Raw genomic sequence first — 22,676 nt, forward strand, 5'->3', positions numbered from 1 at the left:
CCCCCAGCCCCATCCCTCAGCAAATGTTTTGATTGAGATAGAACATAAGACCATGAGGAAATGTTTGAGAGATCAAGAGAAGAAGAGTGATGGACAGATGGAGGGAAGGACAGAACAATAAGCAGGCTAGAGAGATATAGAGTAGGAGGAAGTGATAGAGAGATAGAGGGAAGAACAGAACAATAAGCAGGCTAGAGAGATAGAGAGTAGGAGGAAGTGATAGAGAGATAGAGGGAAGAACAGAACAATAAGCAGGCTAGAGAGATGGAGAGAAGAACAGAACAATAAGCAGGCTAGAGAGATGGAGAGAAGAACAGAACAATAAGCAGGCTAGAGAGATAGAGAGAAGAACAGAACAATAAGCAGGCTAGAGAGATGGAGAGAAGAACAGAACAATAAGCAGGCTAGAGAGATAGAGAGAAGAACAGAACAATAAGCAGGCTAGAGAGATGGAGAGAAGAACAGAACAATAAGCAGGCTAGAGAGATAGAGAGAAGAACAGAACAATAAGCAGGCTAGAGAGATGGAGAGAAGAACAGAACAATAAGCAGGCTAGAGAGATATAGACAGAACAATAAGCAGGCTAGAGAGATAGAGAGTAGGAGGAAGTGATAGAGAGATAGAGAGAAGGAGGAAGTGAGAGAAATGGAAAGATGGTGTGACTGAGTCAGACAGGCGAGTTTAGAGTAGTCTGCACTGGGCCCCTGACCTGTGAGGTTGCGAAGGCCCAGCTGTCTGAGGCCGTAGAAGCCGTCGCGGCGGTAGTTGAGGAAGATGGCCAGGGCGTAGCGTCCCTCGTAAAGCTTGGTGCCCCGCACGATGCGAAGGTTCTCCAGGGGCAGGGAGTCAAACTGGTTCAGAGCTACCAGCACATAGCCTGTCACCTCTCGGATAGACTAGAGGAGAGAGAGAGAGAGAGAGAGAGAGAGAGAGAGAGAGAGAGAGAGAGAGAGAGAGAGAGAGAGAGAGAGAGAGAGCAGAGAGAGAAACAGAAAGAGAGAAAGAGAGAAAGAGAGAGTGAGAGAAAGAGAGAGGGATGCAGACAGAGAGAGAGAGAAAAATAAAGAGATAAACAGAAAGAGAGAAAGAGAGAGCGAGAGCGAGAGAGAGAGTGGCAAAGTTAGAGCAATTTACAAAGTCAGGCCACTATTTATTGAAGTACAACTTCGACAGACTACCTGATCTGTCCCCCTAAACTTCCTGTAGATCAACCTAGTCCGGATCTGTCCCCCCAGACTTCCTGTAGATCAACCTAGTCCGGATCTGTCCCCCAAGCTTCCTGTAGATCAACCTAGTCCTTAGCTATCCCCCCAAACTTCCTGTAGATCAACCTAGTCCTTAGCTATCCCCCGAACTTCCTGTAGATCAACCTAGTCCTTAGCTATCCCCCCAAACTTCCTGTAGATCAACCTAGTCCGGATCTGTCCCCCCAACCTTCCTGTAGATCAAACTAGTCCTTAGCTATCCCCCCAAACTTCCTGTAGATCAACCTAGTCCTTAGCTATCCCCCCAAACTTCCTGTAGATCAACCTAGTCCTTAGCTATCCCCCCAAACTTCCTGTAGATCAACCTAGTCCTTAGCTATCCCCCCAAACTTCCTGTAGATCAACCTAGTCCTTAGCTATCCCCCCAAACTTCCTGTAGATCAACCTAGTCCGGATCTGTCCCCCCAACCTTCCTGTAGATCAAACTAGTCCTTAGCTATCCCCCCAAACTTCCTGTAGATCAAACTAGTCCTTAGCTATCCCCCCAAACTTCCTGTAGATCAACCTAGTCCTCATCTATCCCCCCAAACTTCCTGTAGATCAACCTAGTCCTCATCTATCCCCCAAACTTCCTGTAGAGATCAAAACTTCTAGTCCTCATCTATCCCCCAAACTTCCTGTAGATCAACCTAGTCCTCATCTATCCCCCAAACTTCCTGTAGATCAACCTAGTCCTCATCTATCCCCCAAACTTCCTGTAGATCAACCTAGTCCTCATCTATCCCCCAAACTTCCTGTAGATCAACCTAGTCCTCCTCATCTATCCCCCAAACTTCCTGTAGATCAACCTAGTCCTCATCTATCCCCCAAACTTCCTGTAGATAAACCTAGTCCTTCATCTAGTCCTTAGCTATCCCCCAAACTTCCTGTAGATCAAACCCTCAGTCCCCCAAACTTCCTGTATCTATCCCCCAAAACTTCCTGTAGATCAAACCTAGTCCTCATCTATCCCCCAAACTTCCTGTAGATAAACCTAGTCCTCATCTATCCCCCAAACTTCCTGTAGATAAACCTAGTCCTCATCTATCCCCCAAACTTCCTGTAGATCAACCTAGTCCTCATCTATCCCCCAAACTTCCTGTAGATCAACCTAGTCCTCATCTATCCCCCCAAACTTCCTGTAGATCAACCTAGTCCTCATCTATCCCCCCAAACTTCCTGTAGATCAACCTAGTCCTCATCTATCCCCCCAAACTTCCTGTAGATCAACCTAGTCCTCATCTATCCCCCAAATTTGTGTTTGTTTACTTCATCTATCTTGCACATAAATGTGTATGTGTTGAACTGTTCAACAATATTTGCTTGTATAAGCCAGCATTGTGTACTGAGCTAGGAAAGGCATCTTGAATGATGGCTCATTGTTAATAAGTTGGTGGAGGATGTTTTTTAGAGCACTTCTTCAGACAGCAGCTTGTCCTCAGCTCAGGATTGCTGCTTTGGAGAAGCCAGTTGAAAATAAAAACTTTGTCTACTTGTGCCAAGCAGTTTACTTGGGGGCTAGAAGTACGTCCAATCACAGAGCTGTAATAACACTGGGCGAAATAATGAGCTCTGGAGCCCTGCCGTCAATCATCCTGACAGCCAATCGCAAGCTGATACATGCTATCATTACCGGGACCTGGGCTTCGTTCAGTCAGTGGGATGGCTTTACTTTGTGGAGGTGTGTGTGTCCGTGTAAAAATCAGACGGCAGGTTATACTGATCCCAGATCAGTCCCTATGCACCAGCTACCTCTCCCTGGGTCTCTGTGGTCATTAAAAATACATCTGACGCGCTGACACAGCACGTCAACTGACTGATATCATCCACACACCAGACACGGCAACACAGTCGCTCACTGCACTAGCCACCACTGCACTAGCCACCACTGCACTAGCCACCACTGCACTAGCCACCACCACTAGCCACCACTGCACTAGCCACCACTAGCCACCACTGCACTAGCCACCACTGCACTAGCCACCACTGCACTAGCCACCACTGCACTAGCCACCACTGCACTAGCCACCACTGCACTAGCCACCACTGCCAGCTCCAATCACAACACTACATTATAGGAGCCCGAATGGCCGACAATTTCTTATAGGATCCATATGGATGGCAGTGCATGCACAATATAGACTCATTTAATTGCTAAGTATCTCTAGAGAGGCTCTTACCATTTGATGGCGGAATTATTCAACGTTGTGGCTGGGGTTCTGGGCTCTCGGTAAATTTACTGAAGCACTTGTATTTTGTCAGTGGCCCCGCAGCACCGCGGCACAATTGATATTCAGTGATATAACGGAGGAGTTACATGACATTACTCATATAAGAATTCCTAATGGGGTCCGTATAGGAACGTGAAAAGTTGTTTGAAATGAAAGTTAGGGGGGACGGTCCGAGGCTATGGGATGGTTATAAAGAGTGGTTTTAATGAGTAGAGACAGGTCAGTAATGATGTTGCTGATTGGTTAGGAGCGGGGTGGAGAGGAGCTGGTTGGATTTGTCTTGACCTGAGGGGAGACTCAGGGAGAGGGACAGCTATAAACAAGCCCTGGGTGTGTCTGAAATGGCACCTTACTCACTAATGCACTACTTTTGATCAGAGCCCTATATGGATCCATGTCCAAAGTAGTGCACTGTTAAAGGAATTGGGTGACATTTTGGACACATGCCTGGCTGTATTTTCCCTTCCTGAGGGAAGTTAGTCAGTCAGTTAGTCCGTAATTCATTCATTCATTCAGTTATTCAGTCAGTCAGTTATTCAGTCATTCAGTCAGTCATTCAGTCAGTCAGTCCGTAATTCATTCATTCAGTCAGTCAGTCAGTCATTCAGTCAGTCAGTCAGTCAGTCAGTTATTCAGTCATTCAGTCAGTCATTCAGTCAGTCATTCAGTCATTCAGTCAGTCAGTCCGTAAGTCAGTCAGTCAGTCCGTCAGTCAGTCAGTCCGTAATTCAGTCAGTCAGTCAGTCAGTCGTTATTCAGTCAGTTATTCAGTCAGTCCGTCAGTCAGTCAGTCAGTCAGTTATTCAGTCAGTCAGTCAGTCAGTCAGTCAGTCTCAGTCAGTCAGTCAGTCAGTCAGTCAGTCAGTCAGTCCGTCAGTCAGTCAGTCAGTCCGTCCGTCAGTCAGTCGTCAGTCAGTCCGTCAGTCAGTCAGTCAGTCAGTCAGTCCAGTAATTCAGTCAGTCCAGTCAGTCAGTCAGTAGTCCGTCAGTCAGTCAGTATAGTCATGGACTGCTCACTTTGGGCTTTATTGAAATACAATGTACAGAGGAGAAGAAAGAGGAGACAAAACACTGTTTTATTAGTGTGATTATAATGTGTCAATCACTGGGAATGAAAACAAAAACACAACAAAGAATCTGTATCAATGCTGTTTGAGTGAGACGTTATTCATAAGAGACTTCCTTTGGAATGCTTTCCAATAACATGTCATATTACCAGGAATAAGTGTAAGAAAACCTTTTAATGCTCTCAAACTTCAACGTTTTCTCCTGAACATTCTGTCATTAGGTTATAGTCAAACTCAAACAACTATTCAACAACACTCACTAGAAATCTGTGACTTTTTCATTATCCGACAGAATAAGTATGATTCCAACATTAGATGTTACTGTGGGGGCTTCGTGATGTGGTTCCCAAGAATGGTGAGGCGTGATGTTTCTCTTTCAGCGAGGGTGACCCCACACTAACCCTTGTGTTTGGTGCCCCGGGCCGGATATGATCCATCATTGGCCCCGGCATCATTAGCTCGGCAGTAACATCCCTATGCCTGCCGAGGATGCTTTCGCAGGGCCACAGGGACGTTGCTCTGCTCTAGACCGATCTGCAGGAGCCTCAGGCTGGCGGACGGCCCCGGCCCCGCTGTGGTGGTGATGGTGCCCCGTTCCCAGTGCCAGCCTCCGGGCACCGACGTCAAACCATGGAGAACCGACAGAGAATCGGTTCAAACTGTTGCTTAGCAATGCCTAGCAACACAAGGAAAGTCGTTCAGCACAAGCCACCAGTGGAGAGATGAGAGATGAGAGATGAGAGGGAGAGATGAGAGATGAGAGATGAGAGATGAGAGGGAGAGATGAGAGGGAGAGATGAGAGATGAGAGATGAGAGATGAGAGATGAGAGATGAGAGGGAGAGATGAGAGGGAGAGATGAGAGATGAGAGGGAGAGATGAGAGATGAGAGGAGAGATGAGAGATGAGAGATGAGAGATGAGAGGGAGAGATGAGAGGGAGAGATGAGAGATGAGAGGAGAGATGAGAGATGAGAGGAGAGATGAGAGATGAGAGATGAGAGATGAGAGGGAGAGATGAGAGATGAGAGGAGAGATGAGAGATGAGAGGGAGAGATGAGAGATGAGAGGGAGAGATGAGAGATGAGAGATGAGAGGAGAGATGAGAGATGAGAGATGAGAGGGAGAGATGAGAGATGAGAGGGAGAGATGAGAGATGAGAGATGAGAGGGAGAGATGAGAGATGAGAGATGAGAGGAGAGATGAGAGGGAGAGATGAGAGATGAGAGGGAGAGATGATAGATGAGTGATTATTATTATTATTATTTATATTATTAGTGATGAGAGGGAGAGATGAGAGATGAGAGGGAGAGATGAGAGATGAGAGATGAGAGATGAGAGATGAGAGGGAGAGATGAGAGATGAGAGGGAGAGATGAGAGATGAGAGATGAGAGATGAGAGATGAGAGGGAGAGATGAGAGATGAGAGATGAGAGGGAGAGATGAGAGATGAGAGGGAGAGATGAGAGATGACAGATGAGAGATGAGAGGGAGAGATGAGAGATGAGAGGGAGAGATGAGAGATGAGAGGGACCCCGCTCCTCCGCTCTCTCCACTGGCTTCCAGTTGAAGCTCGCAAGACCATGGTGCTTGCCTACGGAGCTGTGAGGGGAACGGCACCTCAGTACCTCCAGGCTCTGATCAGGCCCTACACCCAAACAAGGGCACTGCGTTCATCCACCTCTGGCCTGCTCGCCTCCCTACCACTGAGGAAGTACAGTTCCCGCTCAGCCCAGTCAAAACTGTCCGCTGCTCTGGCCCACCAATGGTGGAACAAACTCCCTCACGACGCCAGGACAGCGGAGTCAATCACCACCTTCCGGAGACACCTGAAACCCCACCTCTTTAAGGAATACCTAGGATAGGATAAGTAATCCCCACCCCTTTAAGATTTAGATGCACTATTGTAAAGTGACTGTTCTACTGGATGTCATAAGGTGAATGCACCAATTTGTAAGTCACTCTGGATAAGAGCGTCTGCTAAATGACTTAAAATGTAAATGTAAAATGTAGAGGAGAGATGAGAGATGAGAGGAGAGATGAGAGATGAGAGATGAGAGATGAGAGATGAGAGATGAGAGATGAGAGATGAGAGATGAGAGATGAGAGGGAGAGATGAGAGATGAGAGATGAGATGAGAGATGAGAGGGAGAGATGAGAGATGAGAGGGAGAGATGAGAGATGAGAGATGAGAGATGAGAGGTGAGAGGGAGAGATGAGAGATGAGAGGGAGAGATGAGAGATGAGAGGGAGAGATGAGAGGAGAGATGAGAGATGAGAGGAGAGATGAGAGATGAGAGGAGAGATGAGAGATGAGAGATGAGAGATGAGATGAGAGATGAGAGATGAGAGATGAGAGGAGAGAGATGAGATGAGAGATGAGAGATGAGAGGGAGAGATGAGAGATGAGAGATGAGAGATGAGAGATGAGAGATGAGAGGGAGAGATGAGAGGGAGAGATGAGAGATGAGAGAGAGATGAGAGATGAGAGATGAGAGGGAGAGATGAGAGATGAGAGGGAGAGATGAGAGATGAGAGGAGAGATGAGAGATGAGAGGGAGAGATGAGAGATGAGAGGAGAGATGAGAGATGAGAGATGAGAGGGAGAGATGAGAGGAGAGATGAGAGATGAGAGGGAGAGATGAGAGATGAGAGGAGAGATGAGAGATGAGAGGGAGAGAGAGAGAGATGAGAGATGAGAGATGAGAGATGAGAGGGAGAGATGAGAGATGAGAGGGAGAGATGAGAGGGAGAGGGAGAGATGAGAGATGAGAGATGAGAGGAGAGATGAGAGATGAGAGGAGAGATGAGAGATGAGAGATGAGAGGGAGAGATGAGAGGAGAGAGAGATGAGAGGGAGAGAGATGAGAGGGAGAGATGAGAGATGAGAGATGAGAGGGAGAGAGAGAGAGAGAGAGATGAGAGATGAGAGATGAGAGGGAGAGATGAGAGGGAGAGATGAGAGGGAGAGATGAGAGATGAGAGATGAGAGATGAGAGGGAGAGATGAGAGATGAGAGGAGAGATGAGAGATGAGAGGGAGAGATGAGAGGAGAGATGAGAGATGAGAGATGAGAGGGAGAGATGAGAGATGAGAGGGAGAGATGAGAGATGAGAGATGAGAGATGAGAGATGAGAGATGAGAGATGAGAGATGAGAGATGAGAGATGAGAGATGAGAGATGAGAGATGAGAGGGAGAGATGAGAGGGAGAGATGAGAGATGAGAGGGAGAGATGAGAGATGAGATGAGAGATGAGAGATGAGAGGGAGAGATGAGAGATGAGAGATGAGAGATGAGAGGAGAGATGAGAGGGAGAGATGAGAGATGAGAGGAGAGATGAGAGATGAGAGATGAGAGATGAGAGGGAGAGATGAGAGGAGAGATGAGAGGAGAGATGAGAGAGAGATGAGAGATGAGAGATGAGAGAGAGAGAGATGAGAGGAGAGATGAGAGATGAGAGATGAGAGATGAGAGATGAGAGAGATGAGAGGAGAGAGATGAGAGGAGAGAGATGAGAGATGAGATGAGAGAGAGAGATGAGAGATGAGAGATGAGAGATGAGAGATGAGAGATGAGAGATGAGAGATGAGAGATGAGAGAGATGAGAGATGAGAGGGAGAGATGAGAGAGAGATGAGAGATGAGATGATGAGATGAGAGAGAGATGAGAGAGATGATGAGAGATGAGATGAGAGATGAGAGGAGAGATGAGAGATGAGAGATGAGAGGATGAGAGATGAGAGATGAGAGATGAGAGATGAGAGATGAGAGATGAGAGATGAGAGATGAGAGAGAGAGATGAGAGGAGAGATGAGAGATGAGAGATGAGAGATGAGAGATGAGAGATGAGAGGGAGAGATGAGAGGGAGAGATGAGAGATGAGAGATGAGAGATGAGAGGAGAGAGAGAGATGAGAGAGAGAGATGAGAGATGAGAGATGAGAGATGAGAGGGAGAGATGAGAGAGAGAGGGAGAGATGAGAGATGAGAGGGAGAGATGAGAGGGAGATGAGAGATGAGAGGAGAGAGATGAGAGATGAGAGGAGAGAGAGAGAGAGATGAGAGATGATGAGAGATGAGAGGAGAGATGAGAGATGAGAGGGAGAGATGAGAGGGAGAGATGAGAGATGAGAGATGAGAGATGAGAGATGAGAGATGAGAGAGAGAGAATGAGAGATGAGAGAGATGAGAGAGAGATGAGAGATGAGAGATGAGATGAGAGAGATGAGATGAGAGAGAGATGAGAGAGATGAGATGAGAGATGAGAGATGAGAGGGAGAGATGAGAGATGAGAGATGAGAGAGAGGGAGAGAGAGATGAGAGAGAGAGATGAGGAGAGAGATGAGAGGGAGAGATGAGAGGAGAGATGAGAGAGATGAGAGATGAGAGGGAGAGATGAGAGAGATGAGAGAGAGATGAGAGATGAGAGATGAGAGATGAGAGGAGAGATGAGAGAGAGAGAGAGAGATGAGAGATGAGAGGGAGAGATGAGAGGAGAGAGATGAGAGGGAGAGAGAGAGGGGAGAGATGAGAGATGAGAGAGAGATGAGAGATGAGAGAGAGAGAGAGATGAGAGGGATGAGAGAGGAGAGAGAGGATGAGAGATGAGAGATGAGAGAGAAATGAGAGATGAGAGATGAGAGGGAGAGATGAGAGATGAGAGATGAGAGGGAGAGATGAGAGATGAGAGATGAGAGAGAGAGGAGAGATGAGAGATGAGAGATGAGATGAGAGATGAGAGAATGAGAGATGAGAGGAGAGATGAGAGGGAGAGATGAGAGATGAGAGATGAGAGATGAGAGATGAGAGGAGAGATGAGAGATGAGAGATGAGAGATGAGAGAGAGAGATGAGAGATGAGAGGAGAGATGAGAGGAGAGATGAGAGGAGAGATGAGAGATGAGAGATGAGAGGGAGAGATGAGAGGGAGAGATGAGATGAGAGATGAGAGGGAGAGAGATGAGAGAGGAGAGATGAGAGGGAGAGATGAGGGAGAGATGAGAGGGAGAGATGAGAGATGAGAGATGGAGAGATGAGAGGGAGAGATGAGAGATGAGAGAGATGAGAGATGAGAGATGAGAGATGAGAGAGAGAGATGAGATGAGAGGGAGAGATGAGAGATGAGAGATGAGAGATGAGAGGGAGAGATGAGAGAGATGAGAGATGAGAGATGAGAGATGAGAGATGGAGGGAGAGAGAGAGAGGAGAGAGAGAGATGAGAGATGAGAGAGAGAGAGAGAGAGGAGAGATGAGAGATGAGAGAGAGAGAGAGAGATGAGGGAGAGATGAGAGAGAGATGAGAGATGAGAGAGAGATGAGAGAGAGATGATGATGAGAGATGAGAGGAGAGATGAGAGATGAGAGGAGAGAGATGAGAGAGATGGAGATGAGAGGATGATGAGAGATGAGAGATGAGAGATGAGAGATGAGAGGAGAGATGAGAGATGAGAGATGAGAGGAGAGATGAGAGATGAGAGATGAGAGAGATGAGATGAGAGATGAGAGATGAGAGGGAGAGATGAGAGGGATGAGAGATGAGAGATGAGAGATGAGAGGAGAGATGAGAGATGAGAGATGAGAGATGAGAGATGAGAGGAGAGATGATGAGAGATGAGAGAGAGATGAGAGATGAGAGATGAGAGATGAGAGGAGAGATGAGAGATGAGAGATGAGAGAGAGATGAGAGATGAGAGAGAGAGAGAGAGAGAAATGAGAGATGAGAGGAGGAGAGATGAGAGATGAGAGATGAGAGAGATGAGAGGAGAGATGAGAGATGAGAGGATGAGAGGAGAGATGAGAGGAGAGATGAGAGATGAGAGGGAGAGATGAGAGATGAGAGGGAGAGATGAGAGATGAGAGAGAGATGAGAGATGAGAGATGAGAGATGAGAGGGAGAGATGAGAGGAGATGAGATGAGAGATGAGAGATGAGAGGAGAGATGAGATGAGAGATGAGAGATGAGATGAGAGATGAGAGATGAGAGATGAGAGATGAGAGATGAGAGATGAGAGAGAGATGAGAGATGAGAGGATGAGAGAGAGAGATGAGAGATGAGAGATGAGAGATGAGAGATGAGAGAGAGAGAGATGAGAGATGAGAGATGAGAGATGAGAGAGATGAGAGATGAGAGATGAGAGATGAGAGGAGAGATGAGAGATGAGAGATGAGAGGAGGATGAGAGATGAGAGATGAGAGATGAGAGATGAGAGATGAGAGAGAGAGAGATGAGAGAGAGAGATGAGAGATGAGAGATGAGATGAGAGGAGAGATGAGAGATGAGAGATGAGAGATGAGAGATGAGAGATGAGAGATGAGATGATGAGAGATGATGAGAGATGAGAGATGAGAGATGAGAGATGAGAGATGAGAGATGAGAGGAGAGATGAGAGATGAGAGATGAGAGGAGAGATGAGAGATGAGAGATGAGAGATGAGAGAGAGATGAGAGATGAGAGAGATGAGAGATGAGAGATGAGAGATGATGAGAGATGAGAGATGAGAGATGAGAGATGAGAGATGAGAGATGAGAGGAGAGATGAGAGATGAGAGATGAGAGATGAGAGATGAGAGATGAGAGATGAGAGATGAGAGATGAGAGGAGATGAGATGAGATGATGAGAGATGAGAGATGAGAGATGAGAGGAGAGATGAGAGATGAGAGATGAGAGATGAGAGATGAGAGGGAGAGATGAGAGATGAGAGATGAGAGATGAGAGATGAGAGATGAGAGATGAGAGAGAGAGATGAGAGATGAGAGATGAGAGATGAGAGATGAGAGATGAGAGATGAGAGATGAGAGATGAGAGATGAGAGATGAGAGATGAGAGATGAGAGATGAGAGATGAGAGATGAGAGATGAGAGATGAGAGATGAGAGGAGAGATGAGAGATGAGAGAGAGAGATGAGAGATGAGAGATGAGAGATGAGAGATGAGAGATGAGAGATGAGAGATGAGAGATGAGAGAGATGAGAGATGAGAGATGAGAGATGAGAGATGAGAGATGAGAGGGAGAGATGAGAGGGAGAGATGAGAGATGAGAGATGAGAGGGAGAGATGAGAGATGAGAGGGAGAGATGAGAGATGAGAGAGAGATGAGAGGAGAGATGAGAGATGAGAGGAGAGATGAGAGATGAGAGAGAGAGAGGGAGAGATGATGAGAGGAGAGATGAGAGATGAGAGATGAGAGATGAGAGATGAGAGAGATGAGAGATGAGAGATGAGAGATGAGAGGGAGAGATGAGAGGGAGAGATGAGAGATGAGAGGAGAGATGAGAGATGAGAGGAGAGATGAGAGATGAGAGATGAGAGATGAGAGATGAGAGGGAGAGATGAGAGATGAGAGGGAGAGATGAGAGATGAGAGGGAGAGATGAGAGGGAGAGATGAGAGGGAGAGATGAGAGATGAGAGATGAGAGATGAGAGGGAGAGATGAGAGATGAGAGGGAGAGATGAGAGATGAGAGGGAGAGATGAGAGATGAGAGATGAGAGATGAGAGATGAGAGATGAGAGGGAGAAAATAAGAAATACATGGAGGGATAATTCTGCTGTGTAATTTAGCTCATTCAATTAAACGATTAATACTTTGCTGTGTTTTTCGCCACCCTCTTTTGGATACATTTTTAAAAACTTTGACACTATTTAATTTCCTTCTGCTCTTAAATTGCATTTAGAGAGCCACCGGATCAATATTTTCTGCAGGTGGAATAGAAGTAGCTAGCAGGAGGAGATAATGAGGAAAGGATGAAGAGAGACGAAGGTAGCAGGAGGAGAAGATGACGAGAGAAGAAGGTAGCAGGAGGAGACACTGAAGAGAGAAGAAGGTAGCAGGAGGAGAAGATGAAGAGAGAAGAAGGTAGCAGGAGGAGAAGATGAAGAGAGAAGAAGGTAGCAGGAGGAGAAGATGAAGAGAGAAGAAGGTAGCAGGAGGAGAAGATGAAGAGAGAAGAAGGTAGCAGGAGGAGAGGAAGAGAGAAGAAGGTAGCAGGAGGAGAAGATGAAGAGAGAAGAAGGTAGCAGGAGGAGAAGATGAAGAGAGAAGAAGGTAGCAGGAGGAGAGGGAAGAGAGAAGAAGGTAGCAGGAGGAGACACTGAAGAGAGAAGAAGGTAGCAGGAGGAGATGATGAAGAGAGAAGAAGGTAGCAGGAGGAGAAGATGAAGAGAGAAGTAGCTAGCAGGAGGAGATGATGAGGAAAGGATGAAGAGAGACGAAGGTAGCAGGAGGAGAAGATGAAGAGAGAAGAAGGTAGCAGGAGGAGAAGATGAAGAGAGAAGAAGGTAGCAGGAGGAGACACTGAAGAGAGAAGAAGGTAGCAGGAGGAGACACTGAAGAGAGAAGAAGGTAGCAGGAGGAGAAGATGAAGAGAGAAGAAGGTAGCAGGAGGAGAAGATGAAGAGAGAAGAAGGTAGCAGGAGGAGAGGGAAGAGAGAAGAAGGTAGCAGGAGGAGAAGATGAAGAGAGAAGAAGGTAGCAGGAGGAGAGGGAAGAGAGAAGAAGGTAGCAGGAGGAGAAGATGAAGAGAGAAGAAGGTAGCAGGAGGAGACACTGAAGAGAGAAGAAGGTAGCAGGAGGAGATGATGAAGAGAGAAGAAGGTAGCAGGAGGAGAAGATGAAGAGAGAAGAAGGTAGCAGGAGGAGAAGATGAAGAGAGAAGAAGGTAGCAGGAGGAGAAGATGAAGAGAGAAGAAGGTAGCAGGAGGAGAAGATGAAGAGAGAAGAAGGTAGCAGGAGGAGACACTGAAGAGAGAAGAAGGTAGCAGGAGGAGACACTGAAGAGAGAAGAAGGTAGCAGGAGGAGAAGATGAAGAGAGAAGAAGGTAGCAGGAGGAGAAGATGAAGAGAGAAGAAGGTAGCAGGAGGAGAGGGAAGAGAGAAGAAGGTAGCAGGAGGAGAAGATGAAGAGAGAAGAAGGTAGCAGGAGGAGAGGGAAGAGAGAAGAAGGTAGCAGGAGGAGAGGGAAGAGAGAAGAAGGTAGCAGTAGGAGAGGGAAGAGAGGATGAGTAGAAGAAAGACCCAAGGGAAGATAAACAGAAGCACCTGCATTTCTTCTCCCTCCCTCCCTCCCTCCCTCCCTCCCTCCCTCCCTCCCTCTCCCTCCCTCCCTCTCTCCCTCCCTCCCTCCCTCTCTCCCTCTCTCCCTCCCTCCCTCTCTCCCTCTCTCCCTCCCTCCCTCCCCCTCCCTCCCTCTCTCCCCCTCTCTCTCTCCACCTTGACTTTAATCAAAACACAGCTGGAGAGATGCAGCTTAAAGAAAAGTACTTTCCTTCATGCCAATAACCTTAAATGTGATGAGAGTTCTCTCAGGCTCTAAGAAGATAAACCCTGAACAAATAAACTGTGATTGATTCATAGAGGGGAATCCCCCAAACAATGGCCTGGTTGTTCCTCTCACAGATGTGGTTAGAATCATGGAATTCTAATAACGCTGTGTGATATAGAGTAGAATAGAACATTGTTAGACTACAATGGAAGACACACTACTATGCAAAATTACATTCTCCATCTCCAACACAGACACTCACACACAATCATCAACAGGCACCTGCCTCTGCTGCCGTGACAACCAAGCTCAAAGCTCCAAGGCGCAGGCGGAGGCACAGCGGGTCACCTTCCCATCACGCATTGCGTTGACTTGGCAGCGTCAGTTCTCGTAACAATGGCGAGCAATTAGCAAAAACACTGTTGTACAGTCAGTCAAACAAAGACTAGTGCAGTCCCACCAGCCTCCTCTACCCTCTCCCCACCATCCTCCTCTACCTTCTACCCACCAGCCTCCTCTACCCTCTACCCACCATCCTCCTCTACCTTCTACCCACCATCCGCCTCTACCCTCTACCCACCATCCTCCTCTACCCTCTACCCACCATCCTCCTCTACCTTCTACCCACCATCCTCCTCTACCCTCTCCCCCACCAGCCTCCTCTACCCTCTCCCCACCAGCCTCCTCTACCCTCTCCCCACCATCCTCCTCTACCCTCTCCCCACCATCCTCCTCTACCCTCTCCCACCATCCTCCTCTACCCTCTACCCACCAGCCTCCTCTACCCTCCTACCCACCATCCTCCTCTACCCTCTACCCACCATCCTCCTCTACCCTCTCCCCACCATCCCCTCTACCCTCTCCCCACCATACTCCTCTACCCTCTCCCCACCAGCCTCCTCTACCCTCTCCCCACCATCCTCCTCTTCCCTCTCCCCACCATCCTCCTCTACCCTCTCCCCCACCGTCCTCCTCTACCCTCTACCCACCAGCCTCCTCTACCCTCCACTCACCATCCTCCTCTACCCTCTCCCACCATCCTCCTCTACCCTCTACCCACCATCCTCCTCTACCCTCTCCCCACCCTCCTCTACCCTCTCCCCACCATCCTCCTCTACCCTCTACCCACCAGCCTACCCTCTCCCCACCATCCTCCTCTACCCTTCTACCCACCATCCTCCTCTACCTTCTACCCACCAGCCTCCTCTACCCTCTACCCACCATCCTCCTCTACCCTCTACCCACCATCCTCCTCTACCCTCTACCCACCATCCTCCTCTACCCTCTACCCACCATCCTCCTCTACCTTCTACCCACCATCCTCCTCTACCCTCTCCCCACCATCCTCCTCTACCCTCTACCCACCAGCCTCCTCTACCCTCCACTCACCATCCTCCTCTACCCTCTCCCCACCATCCTCCTCTACCCTCTCCCCACCAGCCTCCTCTACCCTCCACTCACCGTCCTCCTCTACCCTCCACTCACCATCCTCCTCTACCCTCTACACACCATCCTCCTCTACCCTCTCCCCACCATCCCCTCTACCCTCTCCCCACCATACTCCTCTACCCTCTACCCACCAGCCTCCTCTACCCTCTCTCCCACACCATCCTCCTCTACCCTCTCCCCACCATCCTCCTCTACCCTCTACCCACCAGCCTCCTCTACCCTCCACTCACCATCCTCCCTACCCTCCACTCACCATCCTCCTCTACCCTCTACACACCATCCTCCTCTACCCTCTCCCCACCATCCCCCTCTACCCTCAATGGCCTCCTCTTCCCTTCTCCCCACCATCCTCCTCTACCCTCACCCCACCATCCTCCTCTACCCTCTACCCACCATCCTCCTCTACCCTCTCCTCACCATCCTCCTCTACCCTCTACCCACCAGCCTCCTCTTCCCTTCTCCCCACCAGCCTCCTCTACCTTCTCCCCACCATCCTCCTCTACCCTCTACCCACCAGCCTCCTCTACCCTCCACTCACCATCCTCCTCTACCCTCCACTCACCATCCTCCTCTACCCTCTCCCCACCATCCTCCTCTACCCTCTCCCCACCATCCCCCTCTACCCTCTCCCCACCATCCTCCTCTACCCTCTACCCACCAGCCTCCTCCTCTACCCTCCACTCCCCACCATCCTCCTCTACCCTCTCCCACCATCCTCCTCTACCCTCTACCCACCAGCCTCCTCTACCCTCCACTCACCATCCTCCTCTACCCTCCCCACCAGCCTCCTCTACCCTCTACCCACCATCCTCCTCTACCCTCTCCCCACCAGCCTCCTCTACCCTCTCCCCACCATCCTCCTCTACCCTCTCCCCACCATCCTCCTCTACCCTCTCCCCACCATCCTCCTCTACCCTCTACCCACCAGCCTCCTCTACCCTCTCCCCACCATCCTCCTCTACCCTCTCCCCACCAGCCTCCTCTACCCTCTCCCCACCAGCCTCCTCTACCCTCTCCCCACCAGCCTCCTCTTCCTTCTCCCCACCAGCCTCCTCTACCCTCTCCCCACCATCCTCCTCTACCCTCTCCCCACCATCCTCCTCTACCCTCTCCCCACCAGCCTCCTCTACCCTCTCCCCACCAGCCTCCTCTACCCTCTCCCCACCAGCCTCCTCTACCCTCTCCCCACCAGCCTCCTCTACCCTCTCCCCACCATCCTCCTCTACCCTCTACCCACCATCCTCCTCTACCCTCTACCCACCGTCCTCCTCTACCCTCTACCCACCATCCTCCTCTACCCTCTCCCCACCATCCCCCTCTACCCTCTCCCCACCAGCCTCCTCTACCCTCTCCCCACCAGCCTCCTCTACCCTCTCCCCACCATCCTCCTCTTCCCTCTCCCCACCGTCCTCCTCTACCCTCTCCCCACCGTCCTCCTCTACCCTCTACCCACCAGCCTCCTCTACCCTCTACCCACCATCCTCCTCTACCCTCTACCCACCATCCTCCTCTACCCTCTACCCACCGTCCTCCTCTACCCTCTCCCCACCGTCCTCCTCTACCCTCTCCCCACCATCCTCCTCTACCCTCTCCCCACCAGCCTCCTCTACCCTCTCCCCACCATCCTCCTCTACCCTCTACCCACCATCCTCCTCTACCCTCTCCCCACCATCCTCCTCTACCCTCTATCCTCCTCTACCCTCTACCCACCATCCTCCTCTACCCTCTCCCCACCATCCCCCTCTACCCTCACCCCACCAGCCTCCTCTTCCTTCTCCCCACCATCCTCCTCTACCCTCTCCCCACCATCCTCCTCTACCCTCTAATCTCCTCTACTCTTCACCCACCATCCTCCTCTACCCTCTCCCCACCAGCCTCCTCTTCCTTCTCCCCACCGTCCTCCTCTACCCTCTCCCCACCATCCTCCTCTACCCTCTCCCCACCAGCCTCCTCTACCCTCTACCCACCATCCTCCTCTACCCTCTCCCCACCAGCCTCCTCCTCTACCCTCTCCCACCATCCTCCTCTACCCTCTAATCTCCTCTACTCTTCACCCACCAGCCTCCTCTTCCTTCTCCCCACCAGCCTCCTCTTCCCTCCCCACCATCCTCCTCTACCCTCTCCCCACCATCCTCCTCTACCCTCTAATCTCCTCTACTCTTCACCCACCAGCCTCCTCTTCCTTCTCCCCACCAGCCTCCTCTTCCTTCTCCCCACCAGCCTCCTCTACCCTCTACCCACCATCCTCCTCTACCCTCTCCCCACCGTCCTCCTCTACCCTCTCCCCACCAGCCTCCTCTACCCTCTCCCCACCAGCCTCCTCTACCCTCTCCCCACCAGCCTCCTCTACCCTCTCCCCACCAGCCTCCTCTACCCTCTACCCACCATCCTCCTCTACCCTCTCCCCACCATCCTCCTCTACCCTCTACCCACCGTCCTCCTCTACCCTCTCCCCACCGTCCTCCTCTACCCTCTCCCCACCAGCCTCCTCTCTACCCTCTCCCCACCAGCCTCCTCTACCTTCTCCCCACCAGCCTCCTCTAACCTCTACCCACCATCCTCCTCTACCCTCTACCCACCAGCCTCCTCTTCCTTCTCCCCACCAGCCTCCTCTTCCTTCTCCCCACCATCCTCCTCTACCCTCTACCCACCAGCCTCCTCTACCCTCCACCACCATCCTCCTCTACCCTCCACCCACCATCCTCCTCTACCCTCTACCCACCATCCTCCTCTACCCTCTCCCCACCATCCCCCTCTACCCTCTCCCCACCATACCCTCTACCCTCTCCCCACCAGCCTCCTCTACCCTCCCCACCATCCTCCTCTACCCTCTCCCCACCATCCTCCTCTACCCTCTACCCACCAGCCTCCTCTACCCCACTCACCATCCTCCTCTACCCTCCCCACCACCATCCTCCTCTACCCTCTACCCACCATCCTCCTCTACCCTCTCCCCACCATCCTCCTCTACCCTCTCCCCACCGTCCTCCTCTACCCTCTCCCCACCATCCTCCTCTACCCTCTCCCCACCAGCCTCCTCTACCCTCTCCCCACCAGCCTCCTCCTCTACCCTCCCTCACCATCCTCCTCTACCCTCTCCCCACCAGCCTCCTCTACCCTCTCCCCACCAGCCTCCTCTACCCTCTCCCCACCAGCCTCCTCTTCCTTCTCCCCACCATCCTCCTCTACCCTCTCCCCACCATCCTCCTCTACCCTCTCCCCACCATCCTCCTCTACCCTCTCCCCACCAGCCTCCTCTACCCTCTCCCCACCAGCCTCCTCTACCCTCTCCCCACCAGCCTCCTCTACCCTCTCCCCACCATCCTCCTCTACCCTCTCCCCACCATCCTCCTCTACCCTCTCCCCACCATCCTCCTCTACCCTCTACCCACCATCCTCCTCTACCCTCTCCCCACCATCCTCCTCTACCCTCTACCCACCATCCTCCTCTACCCTCTCCCCACCATCCTCCTCTACCCTCTCCCCACCAGCCTCCTCTACCCTCTCCCCACCAGCCTCCTCTACCCTCTCCCCACCATCCTCTCTTCCCTCTCCCCACCGTCCTCCTCTACCCTCTCCCCACCGTCCTCCTCTACCCTCTACCCACCAGCCTCCTCTACCCTCCACCCACCATCCTCCTCTACCCTCTACCCACCATCCACCTCTACCCTCTACCCACCGTCCTCCTCTACCCTCTCCCCACCGGCCTCCTCTACCCTCTCCCCACCATCCTCCTCTACCCTCTACCCACCAGCCTCCTCTACCCTCTCCCCACCATCCTCCTCTACCTTCTACCCACCATCCTCCTCTACCCTCTACCCACCATCCTCCTCCTCTACCCTCTCCCCACCATCCTCCTCTACCTTCTACCCACCATCCTCCTCTACCCTCTCCCCCACCATCCCCCTCTACCCTCACCCCACCAGCCTCCTCTTCCTTCTCCCCACCATCCTCCTCTACCCTCTACCCACCATCCTCCTCTACCCTCTAATCCCACCACCCACCATCCTCCTCTACCCTCTCCCCACCAGCCTCCTCTTCCCCTTCTCCCCACCATCCTCCTCTACCCTCTCCCCACCATCCTCCTCTACCCTCTCCCCACCATCCTCCTCTACCCTCTCCCCACCAGCCTCCTCTACCCTCTCCCCACCAGCCTCCTCTACCCTCTCCCCACCATCCTCCTCTACCCTCTAATCTCCAGCCTCCTCTCCCTTCACCCACCAGCCTCCTCCTCTTCCTTCTCCCCACCAGCCTCCTCTTCCTCTCCCCACCATCCTCCTCTACCCTCTACCCACCATCCTCCTCTACCCTCTCCCCAATCCCTCTACCCTTCACCCACCAGCCTCCTCTTCCTTCTCCCCACCAGCCTCCTCTTCCTTCTCCCCACCAGCCTCCTCTACCCTCTACCCACCATCCTCCTCTCTACCCTCTCCCCACCAGTCCTCCCAGCCTCCTCTACCCTCTCCCCACCAGCCTCCTCTACCCTCTCCCCACCAGCCTCCTCTACCCTCTCCCCACCAGCCTCCTCTACCCTCTCCCCACCAGCCTCCTCTACCCTCTACCCACCATCCTCCTCTACCCTCTCCCCACCATCCTCCTCTACCCTCTCCCCACCAGCCTCCTCTACCCTCTCCCCACCGTCCTCCTCTACCCTCTCCCCACCAGCCTCCTCTACCCTCTCCCCACCAGCCTCCTCTACCTTCTCCCCACCAGCCTCCTCTAACCTCTACCCACCATCCTCCTCTACCCTTCTCCCCACCGTCATCCTCTACCCTCTCCCCACCAGCCTCCTCTACCCTCTCCCACCAGCCTCCTCTACCCTCTCCCCACCATCCTCCTCTACCCTCTCCCCACCATCCTCCTCTACCCTCTACCCACCATCCTCCTCTACCCTCTCCCCACCATCCTCCTCTACCCTCTACCCACCATCCTCCTCTACCCTCTACCCACCATCCTCCTCTACCCTCTCCCCACCATCCCCCTCTACCCTCTCCCCACCAGCCTCCTCTACCCTCTCCCCACCAGCCTCCTCTACCCTCTCCCCACCATCCTCCTCTTCCCTCTCCCCACCGTCCTCCTCTACCCTCTCCCCACCGTCCTCCTCTACCCTCTACCCACCAGCCTCCTCTACCCTCCACTCACCATCCTCCTCTACCCTCTACCCACCATCCACCTCTACCCTCTACCCACCGTCCTCCTCTACCCTCTCCCCACCGGCCTCCTCTACCCTCTCCCCACCATCCTCCTCTACCCTCTACCCACCAGCCTCCACTTCCCTCTCCCCACCATCCTCCTCTACCTTCTACCCACCATCCTCCTCTACCCTCTACCCACCGTCCTCCTCTACCCTCTCCCCACCGGCCTCCTCTACCCTCTACCCACCATCCTCCTCTACCCTCTACCCACCATCCTCCTCTACCCTCTCCCCACCATCCCCCTCTACCCTCACCCCACCAGCCTCCTCTTCCTTCTCCCCACCATCCTCCTCTACCTTCTCCCCACCATCCTCCTCTACCCTCTAATCTCCTCTACTCTTCACCCACCATCCTCCTCTACCCTCTCCCCACCAGCCTCCTCTTCCTTCTCCCCACCATCCTCCTCTACCCTCTCCCCACCATCCTCCTCTACCCTCTCCCCACCATCCTCCTCTACCCTCTCCCCACCAGCCTCCTCTACCCTCTACCCACCATCCTCCTCTACCCTCTCCCCACCATCCTCCTCTACCCTCTACCCACCAGCCTCCTCTTCCTTCTCCCCACCAGCCTCCTCTTCCTTCTCCCCACCAGCCTCCTCTACCCTCTCCCCACCATCCTCCTCTACCCTCTCCCCACCGTCCTCCTCTTCCTTCTCCCCACCAGCCTCCTCTTCCTTCTCCCCACCATCCTCCTCTACCCTCTCCCCACCAGCCTCCTCTTCCTTCTCCCCACCAGCCTCTCTACCTTCTCCCCACCAGCCTCCTCTACCCTCTACCCACCATCCTCCTCTACCCTCTCCCCACCATCCTCCTCTACCCTCTACCCACCGTCCTCCTCTACCCTCTCCCCACCGTCCTCCTCTACCCTCTCCCACCAGCCTCCTCTACCCTCTCCCCACCAGCCTCCTCTACCTTCTCCCCACCAGCCTCCTCTAACCTCTCCCCACCATCCTCCTCTACATTCTCCCCACCGTCATCCTCTACCCTCTCCCCACCAGCCTCCTCTACCCTCTACCCACCGTCCTCCTCTACCCTCTCCCCACCAGCCTCCTCTACCCTCTCCCCACCCCCCCCCGTCCTCCTCTACCCTCTCCCCACCTTCCTCCTCTACCCTCTCCCCACCAGCCTCCTCTACCCTCTCCCCACCAGCCTCCTCTACCCTCTCCCCACCAGCCTCCTCTACCCTCTCCCCACCATCCTCCTCTACCCTCTCCCCACCAGCCTCCTCTACCCTCTCCCCACCAGCCTCCTCTACCCTCTCCCCACCATCCTCCTCTACCCTCTCCCCACCAGCCTCCTCTACCCTCTCCCCACCTTCCTCCTCTACCCTCTCCCCACCAGCCTCCTCTACCCTCTCCCCACCAGCCTCCTCTACCCTCTCCCCTCTCCCTCCTCCTCTCCTCTACCCTCTCCCCACCAGCCTCCTCTACCCTCTCCCCACCAGCCTCCCCTCTACCCTCTCCCCACCAGCCTCCTCTACCCTCTCCCCACCAGCCTCCTCTACCCTCCTACCCACCATCCTCCTCTACCCCTCTCCCCACCATCCTCCTCTACCCTCTCCCCACCGGCCTCCTCTTCCCTCTCCCCACCGGCATCCTCTTCCCTCTCCCCCCCCTCCTCTTCCCTCTCCCCCTGCCTCCTCTTCCCTCACCTCCTCTTCCCCTCTCCTCCTGCCTCCTCTTCCTTCTTCTCCGTGCCTCCTCTTCCCTCTCCTCCTGCCTCCTCTTCCCTCTCCCCTGCCTCCTCTTCCCTCTTCCACCTGCCTCCCCTTCCCTCTCCTCCTCCCTCCTCTTCCCTCTCCCTCTGCCTCCTCTTCCCTCTCCCCCTGCCTCCCCTTCCCTCTCCCCCTGCCTCCTCTTCCCTCTCCCCACCGGTCTCCTCTTCCCTCTCCCTCCTGCCTCCCCTTCCCCTCTCCTCATGCCTCCTCTTCCCTCTCCCCCTGCCTCCTCTTCCTTCTTCCCCCCTGCCTCCTCTTCCCTCTCCCCCTGCCTCCTCTTCCCTCTCCCTCCTGCCTCCCCTTCCCTCTCCTCATGCCTCCTCTTCCCTCTCCCCCTGCCTCCTCTTCCCTCTCCCCCTGCCTCCTCCCTCTCCCCTCTCCCCCACCCCTCCTCCCCCTCTCCCCACCGGCTCCTCTCTCCCCCTCCTCCCCCTCCCCCCCTCCTCCCTTCCCCCTCTCCCCCCTGCCTCCTCTTCCTCTCCCCCTGCCTCCTCTTCCCTCTTCCCCCTGCCTCCTCTTC

General features: G+C 52.9%; 1 protein-coding gene across 2 annotated transcripts in view; it reads right to left on the reverse strand.

The window, feature by feature from the left end:
• Window positions 1-22,676, reverse strand: part of LOC127916785 (receptor tyrosine-protein kinase erbB-4-like) — a 419,139-nt gene that overhangs the window by 345,041 nt on the left and 51,422 nt on the right. For both annotated transcript variants that reach the window (XM_052499916.1, XM_052499915.1), the window contains exon 2: window positions 710-896. In XM_052499916.1, the coding sequence (XP_052355876.1) occupies window positions 710-896 (187 nt within the window). The remainder of the gene's footprint in view (window positions 1-709; window positions 897-22,676) is intronic.

This window comes from Oncorhynchus keta, chromosome 37, assembly GCF_023373465.1.
Source record: "Oncorhynchus keta strain PuntledgeMale-10-30-2019 chromosome 37, Oket_V2, whole genome shotgun sequence".
NCBI lineage: Eukaryota > Metazoa > Chordata > Actinopteri > Salmoniformes > Salmonidae > Oncorhynchus > Oncorhynchus keta.